We start from the raw sequence: 13,126 nt of genomic DNA on the forward strand, positions 1-13,126 counted from the left end.
TTTTGTTCTACCTCCAGTGTTCACTTGCAGTCCCAACTACGAGTGGCTCCGCACCCTGCAACCCAGCTCTCAGCACCTCTGCAGCCAGCACCCTCACCCCGAGCTCACCTCAGCCTCCACACGCCACCAGGTCCACCAGCGCCACAGTGAGCAACTTCTCCTCCAACACCTCTCTGCTCTCTGACGGACTCTACAGCCAGAGTTACGCTACACCTTGCCCCTGCATATTTCATTGTGAAGTCTCAATAAATCTGCACTCAACTCCTGCCTCGTTGTCTGCTTTTGGGTCCAGCCCCACACCACGCAGTGTAACACAAAGAGCAGAATCCTCCACCAGAACCTGACAAATTGTAAACTGTGTGCCTTATACACCTTCATAACCTCACCAATGTAAAGACAAAGAAAGAAAAAGACAAGCCGTGCAGAGAAACAGGATCCTCACCGTGAGTTCTTGACAGGCTAATGCCAGTGAACTGCCAGGTTGTGATTGAGTCTTGTGAAGGAAAAATTTTCTCAAATGATGTGGTTTCACTGAAATAAGGAAACATGTAAACACTTTGAGAGGCAAAAGGTAGGTTATCTGTGTATTTTTTGTGTGTATATTTCTATTGACTCACCAGTTTGGTGTTTGTCGAGGGCAAGCAGGCAGCTTGATATCTGACCACAGCCAACTTTCATGGAACTGGGTGCGAGAGACAATTTCATAGCTGTCCATGTAACTGTTGTCATCCTCCTCAGCTACAGTGTCATTAAAAAGTTTACAATTTTGATTTTAGAAAAATGACAGTAAACAAAAAAAAGAAGCTTTTGGTAAAGACATTTAGTTCAACAAATGTTCCTGACATTTGTAGATGATGGCAAGACTGCCAACACAATCAACGACTATTTGCCAACAATAAATGGTTTGAGCAAAGGAATCAAGTTTAAACAGTCTGACCAGAACACAGTCACAACAGCTGAGAGCTGATGTAGCTGTTTTCATTTAAAAATATTAACGTTTTCTGTTTGTACAAAATTAAAATCACACTACAAGATAGCTTCACCTGCTTCCACATACCATAACACAGACATATATTTTAAAAGTCAGATATCCAAGAAACATTTTGGAGAGCATGAAATGTCACACAGAAGTTTAGGGAATATGTTACAGAATATATTTGGTCATTTAAGCTATGATTTTTACCTCGTTTCTTCCTGCCGGGGCCTTGACACTTCAACTCTGGAAATGTAAAACACACAAAGTCTTAAACAGAGGAGGGGTAATTTGACACAGTAGACACCAGTGGACTAGAAGGGCAGGGGCAAAAAAAATTAAAAGGGCAGCAGCTGTATGCAGTGGGGCACCAGCACACAGAAAGGGTACTGGAAGGGCACTTTATCATGTTTTATCTACCATCGGGGCATCCAAGAGGGCACCTTTGTGGCAGTTTTTCTGCCCCCTTAGTCCACCAGTGGTAGACACAGTAAGGCCTCTGTGTCCATACAATATATATTTATTGTAATTGTACAGGCAAACCAATGGTTGCTCTTTTTAGGGAAGTTGCAACATTTTCATGTGGTCATTACACTGATGAAAATGTTTCATTCTGCTTTCTTTGAGGCTGTTTTTCTTCTAAAAACTGGGCACTGTGGCTATGTGCCAAGAATGGCAGATGTAAGGAACATACAGTCAATACCACTCCCCAAAGACACAAGAGCAGAAGCACTTTTGACATGAGTGATGACATCAAATGCCAACTCATGGACTACTTTGCCATACAGCTGGATGAGTTGAATGTCGCTTCATTGTTAGTTTTTGTAAGATACTGCAGCAACAGTAATCCTCACAATCTACCATTTCGCAAAGAGCTATCCACAAATGTAAATAATGTAATGTGCTGCCTTGTGTGGTCTGGATTGGAAACACTGTACAGGTGTTAACACAATAACAGGAATACATCATGTCTTGGGGGTGAAAGCTGTAGAAAAACTGCTGACCTCTGGCACTTCTTCGCCTCTGCTCCTCGATATAGTAGAGCAGTTGTGTTTGCAAATGAAAACAGGCCAAAAGCGTTTGCACAAACCTAAAAATGAGCACTATCTTATGAGCATCCATGATCAGTAAGAAAACAAACTGTAAACATAGGACGCTCACGTGACGTGATGCATTTTTAGTCGCATACTGTGACGTTTGAGTACCTAAAACTCTGTTGGACCCAGTACACACGCAAACACAAAAACAGCGTTTTCAGAAATCTCCACTTTGGTTGGTTTTTAGATATGATCGTTTTCCGTGATAAAACCCCTGTTTTCGTGTAAATGAAAGGCCAAGCCGCATGAAAATATATGCCTTTTCTGTCCGTGTAAACGGGGTCTAACTGTGAAAACAGCTTACTATATCGAAAAAAATGCACTCAACTCCAGGTATTCGCTGCTCAGTCTGAAAGACTTGATGCCGTTAATTTGCAGCACTTATACCACAGTGAAGTAAGGTGTAAGGTAAACTGAGGAAAGAAGTTCACATAATGATTAACTTCCAGCATCACATCACCATTTTTACAACGACGGCTTTCCACAATTAAAAAAAATAAAACATTTCTTAAACGGGAAACATTTATTTTCTGACATTCACACTCAAAATGGTAAAGAAATGTTGCCTTCATTAGACTTTTTATTAGATTCCATTAAACAGTTTTCCTGGTTGCCTTGCACCTACGTGATTTGCGTATATCCGACATGCTCTTCTTCAACTCTATTTGTCGAACAACTTTATTCTGAATTGTGACATATTTTTGACAAAGTAGTATATTTTTAAACTACAGTTCCTTAGGACAAATGTACACATGATCAGTGTCAGTGTGATGTCTTTAAACTTTTTTTATTATTATTATTTAGTCTCAAAATGTTGTAACTGTAAAATAATGAAAATACGTAAATATGGCTGATGACTAAAGCACATTCAGTAGTGTGTAGTGTAGTGTCACCTTGTCTGTAGGGAGTCCCAGAGGCAGTGGACTCAAACAACAGCCCAGCATCGTAGAACACACTCATGCTGTCCTTCCCTCCACCTGATGTGCAGCCTGTGTCGGACTTCTCTACAATGTCCCACACCTGAAAGGAACAAGAGGAAGTCATTCACACAGAAATACAATCAGACGGGGCTTAGCTACACAAGGAAATCTTTGGTTTGTACTTATTTTCATTATTTTTTTTAATTTCTGTTGCCTTTTGTTGCAGTTTGTCATATTGGGTAACAACCTGCAGAAAAACTAACACAAAGGGATAACATGCTAGCTCTACACAGAAAGGCTCCATGGAGCTGTCAGACTCAAACCACACTGTCACATCAGTCTCAATAACACTGAAGGCTTAAAATAACATTATTTCAAAGAGTTTAAAAGAAAGGAAATTGCCTTTTTCTGAGTGAGGCGGTGCTCGTTGTTGAGGACATAGGTGCCTTTATCAACCGCCACCAGTCCTACTGTGGCCTCTGGGTCTCCTGTGATCTTCAGATGAAATAACTTGCCAGGTCCATATGATGGAGCAGGTCTGGATGATTCCAGCTTCAACTAAATAAGGGAGGAAGAGCCAATTTTTATTCAATCAAGCAGTTACATTAAATTAATTCTATTTTTATATACACCTTCAGTTTTATCAGTTTATGCTTGGGTGTCCCACTTAATTAATTAAACCCTGCAACATCAGTGTTGTGTGTCTCACCGAGCCCATGCAGGAGTCCTTGACATCCACCCAAACAGAATCTGATACCACTTCATTGTCATCTGTATGGTAGTAGGCTATGATGCGGAATGATGGCAGCATTTCTTTGGTAATGGGAACTATCAGGGAAATCAGTACTTGGCCTCTTGTGTGGTATCGGCCTTTTTTCACCAGTTGACCTCTGCTCAGGATCTGGGGACAAAAAATTACACATCAGCCTCTAACCAACATTAGTATATATGTATACACTGCACCACCTGCTAAAATGAACACAAACACTCATGCATGTGCACAAACAAACATATGTACTATGGGGCGCAGATTGTAAAGTTGCGCATGCTAAAATAAACGGCAACTTTTCGACACATTTAGCAAAAAAACACGTTTAAAAAACATATGTGAATTTTAAAATGTTACTTTTGACTAGATTTACAGCAATATTTGTGAACTTCTTTTGTAAAAATATAATGTCAATGTTTAATCTAAATACAAACTCTAAATGTAAATGTTAAATATTAAATCTAAATGTTAAATCTAAATCCAAACGTTAAATATTAAATCTAAATGTTAAATGTTAAATCTAAATCTAAATCTAAATGTTAAATATAAATGTTAAATATAAATATAAATGTTACATTTAAATATAAATGTTAAACATAAATCTAAATGTTAAATTTAAATCTAAATGTTGAATATAAATATAAATGTTAAATATAAATATAAATGTTAAATATAAATCGAAATGCTAAATGTTAAATCTAAATGTCACGGGTGAAACTAAATATTTAGCTAATATGCAAATTCACACTGCCTGTCACCGGAAGTACCAAAATAAAAGCTACCGTGTACCGATTTAGATTAAGATTTAACATTTAACATTTAGATTTAAATTCAACATTTAGATTTAGATTTAACATTTAGATTTAAATTTAACATTTAAATTTAGATTTAACCTAAATGTTAAATCTAAATTTAAATGTTAAATTTAAACATTTAGATTTAGATTTAACATTCAACATTCAACATTTAACATTTAGATTTAGATTTTTTATTTAGATTTAACATTGACATTATATTTTTACAAGAGAAGTAAATATCACAAAGTTCACAAATATTGCTGTAAATCTGGTCAAAAGTAATAAAAAAAAAAATCACATATGTTTTTTTAATGGGGTTTGGTGCTAAATGTGTCAAAAAGTTGCTGTTTATTTAAGCATGCGCAACTTTACAATCTGCGCCCCATAATGTGATGAGATGTAAAACATCTCTCACCAGGTATGTGATGCCTTTGTCTTGATTTGACCGCCTGTTGAGTATAAGGTTGATTTTCAGGTTGTCTCCTAATGCCAGCTCAGCCGTATCCACACCTGCAAAAATGACATGTTGCAATGAGTGCTAGACACTGAAAAGATCGAGTGCATGGCACATACTGTACTTGCCATTGCCAACACCAACTTTTTCCGTTTTACCAGCTGCTGTCATTTGAGGATGTTCCTCACCTATGTGGATGTAGTTGTTGCTTTTTGTGGTATATGGGAGAGCTGTCATGGATGCTGATGCTTGCCTCTCACGTGTAATGACAGGATCATCGGTCTTTGCCTGCAAATAAATGCACGCAATAAATCATACACACAAGGTATATAAACTTATAAAGGCCCTATTCAGGCCAAGCTTAGCCTAGCTTTACAATTCAATTACTTTTACTAATTTAGGTAAATTTGCAAACACAAAATTTAAATATAAACTTAAATATACCAACCTTAGTTGATGAAAACAGAAAACTTACAAAACAAAACATACAATACAATACAACCCACAATTAGTTTCCATCAGACGTAGCCCATTCTTTTTATGTTTTGCTTTTGTATAAGCGATTATCCGTCATCCACTACTGTAATGCAAAACGCTAAATGAAAATCAAACTAATTTAAAGACAAGCTGTAACTGCAGGTACTGGTTTGAAGATCTGAGCATCAAAGACAAACTAATGTTCAACAGTCTTTCGGTTTGGGTATCCACCGACTCTTAGTATATATTTAGCATGATGCTGCTAGACTGCAGTAAGCTCATCGTTTACAATTTGGCATATCATTCAGTAAATGTGTGAGCAGCAGAACCACAACAATGACAAATCTACATCTAGCTGACGTGTGGATTCATGTAGGTTTAATATTCATTTGTCAAATGCGCTGTAATGCATTGAGGGTAAAAAAAAATCAGACTTACAGTGATCGTCAGTCTGTCAGTCCTTGACTCTGTATTGATGGTGACCCTAGTCATGCCATTGGCTGCAGTGACGCCCCTCACCTGGCCCGGATCAACCACCACTGCAACACCTTGTGCAGGAGTTTCATCAGGATTCACAACTTCAACCTGCCATCAGAGACACAAACAGCTGATCAATCAGAACACATCTAATTAAATCTGTCTCATAAAAACAAACTGAAAGGTCCCATTTGGAAGAAAAGTTGATTTTTGAGTCTCATGTCCTACCCGTCAAAAACTGACGCTTTGAGATGGCGGCCAACCCGACCTAGTGTATATTCCCAAAGCGCCACTATTGATAAGTTTCGAATGAGACTCAGAGATCAACTTTCTTACAATTCAGTCCTTTAAAGTCACCATGAAATGGCTAATAGAATGCTATTTGCTTCAACATAGTTTTGAGTTTCCAGTAAAAACAGGCAGCGGCCAAAAGTGCAGAATGTACGTCACACCACTATCCACTAAACACGGAGCCTCTGACGCTGGCCCTGCCCCAGCTGACAGCTCCCAGTAAACATGACCGAACTGGGACAGAACGACACAGCCTCCCAGATGGAGAGCAGTTTGACAAAGAGAATATAGCACCGAGGTGGTTTTCTTGCCAGTTTTGGATCCTGGCAACTTGGCTGAGTCAGCAAGGACCACTTACCGAGCCAACAGCAGGTAATTGCATTTGGCAGTAATAAGTACTTACTTTAGCAACAAAAACATGATGTCTGTCTCCCAGGAAACTCCATAAATCACCTCGGTACTCCGACTAACAAGTATTTTCTCCATAAAATGACCCCATTTCACCCAAATCACTGAATAAAGTTATAAAGTTGTGTTTTTGTATAGGAATCAGGAACGGTCCTGGGTGACACACTCCTCTGGCAACATTCTTCTTTTTATACATACATGGCTTTCCTTATAAAATAAGCAAAGCATTTATTCATCATTTAAATACCTACAAACGGCTTTTCTTCCCACTGTTGGGCCTGTTACTGCTCTATACTATAGGTGAGATACTGAGCAAGACATCTGTGATAAAAACATCTAACGATTTTGACTTCTTGCAAACTTTAAGAGCAATCTAATACTACCATGGAAATGTTGTAATCATCTGCAAACTGCAGTAGCTGGGCAGCAATAAAGTAATGACTGAGACAATAGTCAGTAATGGGTTTTTCAAATAGCAATTGAGGATACAGACAACTTTGTTTTCTAACCTTGTTGTCATTGTTCATAAATATAAATTCAGTCAAGTACTTTACCACTACATCGAAGGCCATTACTGGTTTGAAGTATTTGGGCGTTTTCTTGAAGTGGATGGTGTACGGTGACGTGACAATCTGAATACCTCTTAACTCTGCCTCCACCATTTCACCACCTGTTGTGATAAAAAAATCACAATCATGTTTTTAAAAACCTGTAAAAGTTCTTTTGTGCAACATTACAGATAAAAAGCACAAACAAAACAAACTATTTTATACATTCCCCTCTGCTCCAAGCCCTAAAAATAAAACTGTAACTTTTATGTCCATCCATCCAGAAGTCAGCAGAGATGGGGAACAGTTAGTAAAGGCCTTGAATCATCAAATAAGAAGCAGTAAAACAATAAATGGACTTTGTCATTAGTCGTAGCTAAATACAAACACAAAAAGTGTCTCTTTCTTACTGCTCTCTGTCAGCACACTGACAGCTACAAATATGGAGCTCCCCACCAGGTCGTTGATGTTTCGGAAGGTCTGTGTGATGTGCTCTCTCCTCAGCGAGACTACTCCAATACCTCTCGCAATCTAATAGAATGAATGTAACAGTCATTAATGTATTCCTAGATGTGAATCTAACAATAAGCTTAAATATTGTAACTGCAGACACTTAGAAAACAGTCAAATCACAGACATTTTTCAAAGTCTGATAGAATATTTAGCGTTGATGAGGCCACACCAGTGACAGAGTTTAATTTAGAGAAACAATATGAAACAGAAAAGTCAAACATGTTGTCCAATCGAGGAGCAGACTGACAGACACACCTGCACTCTCTGAAGAGAACCTGGAAAGCTCTTTTTGGTACCCTCTTGAATAACCCCTATTACCACATACGCCGTCCCATCCACCTCTTCACCAGATAGATACCTAAAGCCACAAGGACATTTTTAAGCCTACAAAGAAGTAAAATAGGACAATCAAAAACACAACTGTCTAAAAGAGCCACAACACAACCTCTGAACAACATCCTCTATTTTCTCCTCCAGTCAATCTACCAGTCGAACCTGATCTCTTGAGCCACAAAACAAAAACCTTCACATACCTAGCTCTGATGTCGACGGTGAGCTCTGGACTGTCCAGGTAGAAGAAGGGGCTCACAGGCGTCACCTTCACCTCAAAACTGGGCAGCACTTAACATTTGAAAATGTTTTATTGAATGTCCAAAAAAGTAAAAAGTATGTGAATATAGAAGGTATAGGTTTTTAAAAAAAACAGTGCAGGTAATGAGGGACTTACCATATTCTTTGACTTCGAACTCTGCAGAGTAGCTCTGCTGTGGGTTGCTGTGGAACTTGGCCACCATCTTCCACAGTCCGGGACTAAACGCAACAACACACAACAACACATATTCCAGTAATCAAGTGAGTCATTCAAATATTCATAACATTTTGAGACTGAAGGTGACACGTGAATCAGACTTCAGATGATGAATGAGCTTGAAAGCACTTGTTGTTTATACTGTCCCACAGAAAGCAGCAACACAGAAACAGTAAGGTCTAGAAGAAGGGTTTAATGTTGTCAGGTTAAACTGTGGAATAGATAGAATGGTTGTACTTTTATTGTAAGTCTTTTAAGTCTGATCATTTCAGTTCATAGATGTATTTATTTTAACATGTCTGTCTGTCAACTTAGAATTAAAGATTATATCTAAACAGAGACACTCTAGATTAATTAAGTAGCTATCTATCTTATACACTTTATTTTATTTCTTCAAAATTTCTGAATTAGATTGTGTGTTTATGGTAGAACGCTCACGTTATCTAGTTTGTAAGTTTGGCCCTATTAAGTTACACTTTAACAAACATTTGCCTTCACCAATGCTAGCTAGCTAATAGCGCTCCCTTTTATTTCCAGTGTTGGCTAAATAGCGAGCTAGCTGTGCTTATGATTTGGCATTTCATTCCAACTATGAATTGTCTCATATTATCTCAGCTAAACAAGCAAGACAGTGTAAGGATTGTAAACTCCAGTTTACTGAAATGTGCGTGGCACTGCACAGGGTTCCCTTTATGTCATGACACCTCAAAGGTGTGATGAAACTCAAGTCAACATGAAGGCAGAGCTAAAAATGGGTGTGTGCTGAGCAGGTCAGTGATCTTTTTGAAGAAGGGGGCGCTGATGCTGAGTTTGAAGATTGGTGTGGGCCGACTCATGAGCACTGAGTACTCATGTTATAATGTAGTAATCACAAAGAGTACTCATGGGTCAGAACATGTTGACAGGGGTTGCAGCTGTTGAGATCCCATCACAAGATGATCTCTAGTTTGAATTGAATTCACCTGTTATTCGTGCCAATTCAATTTAAGTAAGATACAGCAGGCTACTCACCTGACAATTTCACCAAGTTTGTAATCTCCTGAGTGGATCCCCGATTTCAGAGAGACTGGATCAAGTGGTAAAATGATGCCTTCAGGGGTCTAGAAACAAACGATATTGTATATAACAGTGGTCTTAGCCAGCTTATAAATAATTTTTAGCAAAGCAATGCTTTTATTTTGTCTGCAGTCCGTGAGCCTAGTCAGTGTCTAGACATCGGCTGTGTTAAATGTGCAACTCAACCACTAGAGGGAGGCATGCATTTATTATTATAGTGAGTGGGAGGACAGGTGTTACTGAATATACACACCAAAGCTAACAGTGACACAAGGTGTGCCAGATGTGTTTCTGTTTTTTCGGGTAATTTGTAGGTAAGTGACCCACTATTAAGCACTGTGATGTCATCTCATTCAGAGATGTTTTGCTTATCAATTCTGTGCTTATTAAAGATAAAACACAATACCACAATCTCAATGGCAATATAAGCATCCGTGTTGGTTTCCTCATCCCTCTCTACAGGCTCCATGAGGGGTGTCACTGCAAACATCCTGTAAAGAACTGACAGAGAGAGAAAAAGTTCATTTTGCTGGTGAGTCATGTGACTGTTTAACAACTTTCTGACTTCCCTTCATTATACTTGTGTCAAAATAACGGTTCATCTTACTTTATTTTATAATGTGTTTTATTGTTTCATTTGAAAAAATAAATAAATAGTGTGATATATATTTTCTATTGTAATATCTTTGCTTAGTAATGTAGAGACATTGAACTTACCTTTGCTTTCGGGGGTGTAAAGGGTCTTATCAGTCTGGATGAAGATGTACCCGGACTGGAAGGACGCTAAGACGACTTTCTCCAGCAGTCGGTCAGGGAACTGAGCTTGCAGGTACACATACTGCTTCATGTTGGGATCTTTACTAAAGTCACCAGCAGGGATCTGAAACACCACGCAGAGAAGAAAGCAGAGCATGAGGAGAAGAGTGCGGCATTCAATATTCTAGATCGTTCATTTGTGGTCATTATACAGTAGAAAATTAGGCCAGCTCACAGTAACATTAAAAAAAATACAGTAACATTTCATTTACCGTTATTTGTGCGAGCTCCTGGAAGCTGTTTCCACTGGTGAGGGTCACAGTTGTGGATGCCAGCCTTTTGGTTTTGGTTGGATGGTTCATCACAATGACTTCAACCCTAATGTCTGCTCCTGTGCAATCTTGACACTCCACAAAGATGTTTTCTGCTGCTCCTACCCGCAACAAGTTGGGGGCAGACATCACCTGCCTGTAGAGCAGGGAAAGATGGAGAATAGATGTAGTCACTGTGCAGAGGACGCCACATGCTGTTTAGGATTTCCAATCCAATGAAAATGTATTCATAAAGCACATCACAATGACAGTTGGCCAGAGTGCTGAATAGGATAGGATTTAATGAAAGAGCACGTTCTTTCTTGTTGGATGCATTTAAGGCATTTTAATCAAACACAAAATAATGAAGTGTCATGATAAAGAAGTGGTTCCCAACCTTTTTCAGGTTTGCTCCCTTAAACTTAAACTTCCCCTGACTTTTCATTGGCATGCAGGTAAATTGAGGTTAAGTGAATTTTCATTTTTGGGTGAACTTTTCCTTGGTTAGGAATGAAACATCTGCAATATTCAGACTACCCAAAGCCCATATCTGTTTTTTTGGCATATCCATGCAATTTTTCGCAAATTCAAACCACATTTGCAGGTGGTTTGAAATGCAATTCAAATCTGATTTCTACAGATGTGACTCTCCTGACACTCTGGCTGCTCGTATTGGATTTCAAAGTGGCTTTTGTGTCACTTGCAGCAACAGCAACATCAAATCCATAAGGGTTTTGACGTAAAGTCTTGAAGGAAAGAGGCTGAAAAATCTGCCATGTTGATTTTGCAAGTTTTCAATTTCTTTTTCTGAGAATTCAAAGTAGAATTCAAATCAGCATGACTCATGGATTATGGTGTTTCCTGCATGCCACCAGCATGCAGGAAACACCATAATCCATGAGTCTCACATTTTTTGGGACCACTTCAACCCCACTTTGGTTTCAAAATCCTCCCTTTTTCTGAGGTCTCATGGTTGGCAAGTATGTATACAAATTCATGTAAATTTAGGAACTTTCAAGAAGTTAAAAACAACATGTAAATCTGCTGCCCTCTGTCATGTCTGTATCCTCAATTTTACAGAATTGTGGTAATCAGAGTATATAAAACTAAGATTTTCCTCCTGTGGTGAAAATATTTTTGTGAAAAATTAGCTCCTGAGCTGTATCTTTTAGGAGAACATATGAATCTGTTAACAATTATTGGACATTATTACAATATCAGATCAAAGCAACTTACAACAATTTACATTTATATTTGCAAACAACTAGACTCTTTTTACATTATTATATAATACAATTAATTAGAAAAGCAGTCTAACCTATTTTTGTCACTGAGACTAACATACAGTAATTAATAATTGGGTCATTGGAAGATGAAACATATGATTTATGTATGAAAACAAAAAGAAAAGCACCAATTGTGGGAAAATAAGTGTGTACTGAAATAGCACAATTGTGCCAAAGCAACCAAGAAGAAATAGCAATGGTATGCAACAGGGCTAATAACATTTTAGTTCATTTAACCTAAAGAACTTTTGAACAGACATTCAGGGTCTCTGAAGGTGAGGCAGGTCTACTCACAATTGAGATCCATCGGTCAGAGAGAAAAAGGCCAGAAAGGCCAGCAGCCACAGCTGGGTCACACACATCCTACGGCTTGATCTCATATCTGCTGTCAATGTAGACTCTCGCTGTACAACACCGTCCTTTACACACCAAACTCCCTCCTCCTGACCCTTTAGTTCTCTTCCCGTTAAACGAGAGGTGCACAATTTTATAGATAAGGTAGGTAAACAATAATCAGGTGCCCATGTTTGCATTGGAACTGTGTTTGCTTGCTGTAACCACTCATTACTGATCTGAGCACCCATAGATCTCCTTCCTAATGTGCTTTAAATGTAGAATCCAGTTTTTATTTCAGGCAGAAATATGTTCCAAAGTCTGAACATGACAACGATCGTTTGGCAATGAAGTTCTTGTAAATTTGGCATACATCTTATTGACAAGGCAACAATTATTTGAGCAAACTTTTGGCTTTTATAGGCGGTTTACAGAGGAATGTTTATAAGGTGAAAATGATTGTGGCAACAACAGGCAAACCCATTATAAAAGTTGATATTTTATTGTTGTAAATTAGATTTTTGTATCCTGGATCACAGTGTTACAAACACTTTTATTTCAAAAGACAAGTTTTCAACACATAATATTTTGATGTAATGAGTTTGCAGTTAGCACCAACACTCAGAAACTGCAGGGAGCGCCAAAATACACAAAGTGCCAATTTCTACATGAGGTTGCTTGAATAAACTTCAACTTCTTGTCGAACTCAGCAAAGATCTTTACACAATACCATTCGTCTTAATTTATATAAGACAGTGAGATTAAAGCCATTACATTTGAATAATTTCAGTTTAACATTGTCACCTTTGCAGCCCTTATATAATTCACAGATACGAATGTTTTAAAGTATTG

The 13,126-nt window shown here is 38.2% G+C and overlaps 1 protein-coding gene across 1 annotated transcript in view; it reads right to left on the minus strand.

Moving 5' to 3' along the window:
- The window catches only part of LOC311250386 (complement C3-like), a gene marked incomplete at both ends in the record, with an annotated part of 29,985 nt that extends 17,682 nt beyond the window's left edge, over positions 1-12,303 (minus strand). Inside the window, 19 exons of the mRNA XM_084342022.1 lie at positions 443-531; positions 618-738; positions 1,184-1,219; positions 2,964-3,090; positions 3,393-3,548; positions 3,700-3,891; positions 4,972-5,066; positions 5,199-5,298; positions 5,926-6,072; positions 7,218-7,333; positions 7,622-7,742; positions 7,980-8,082; positions 8,258-8,345; positions 8,452-8,534; positions 9,544-9,632; positions 9,995-10,089; positions 10,306-10,468; positions 10,617-10,812; positions 12,236-12,303. Of these exons, the coding sequence (XP_084198148.1) occupies positions 443-531; positions 618-738; positions 1,184-1,219; positions 2,964-3,090; positions 3,393-3,548; positions 3,700-3,891; positions 4,972-5,066; positions 5,199-5,298; positions 5,926-6,072; positions 7,218-7,333; positions 7,622-7,742; positions 7,980-8,082; positions 8,258-8,345; positions 8,452-8,534; positions 9,544-9,632; positions 9,995-10,089; positions 10,306-10,468; positions 10,617-10,812; positions 12,236-12,303 (2,185 nt within the window). The remainder of the gene's footprint in view (positions 1-442; positions 532-617; positions 739-1,183; positions 1,220-2,963; positions 3,091-3,392; positions 3,549-3,699; positions 3,892-4,971; positions 5,067-5,198; positions 5,299-5,925; positions 6,073-7,217; positions 7,334-7,621; positions 7,743-7,979; positions 8,083-8,257; positions 8,346-8,451; positions 8,535-9,543; positions 9,633-9,994; positions 10,090-10,305; positions 10,469-10,616; positions 10,813-12,235) is intronic.
- Positions 12,304-13,126: the final 823 nt, after the last annotated feature.

The sequence above is a fragment of the Pagrus pagrus genome (genome assembly GCF_965226575.1).
Source record: "Pagrus pagrus genome assembly, chromosome: 2".
NCBI lineage: Eukaryota > Metazoa > Chordata > Actinopteri > Spariformes > Sparidae > Pagrus > Pagrus pagrus.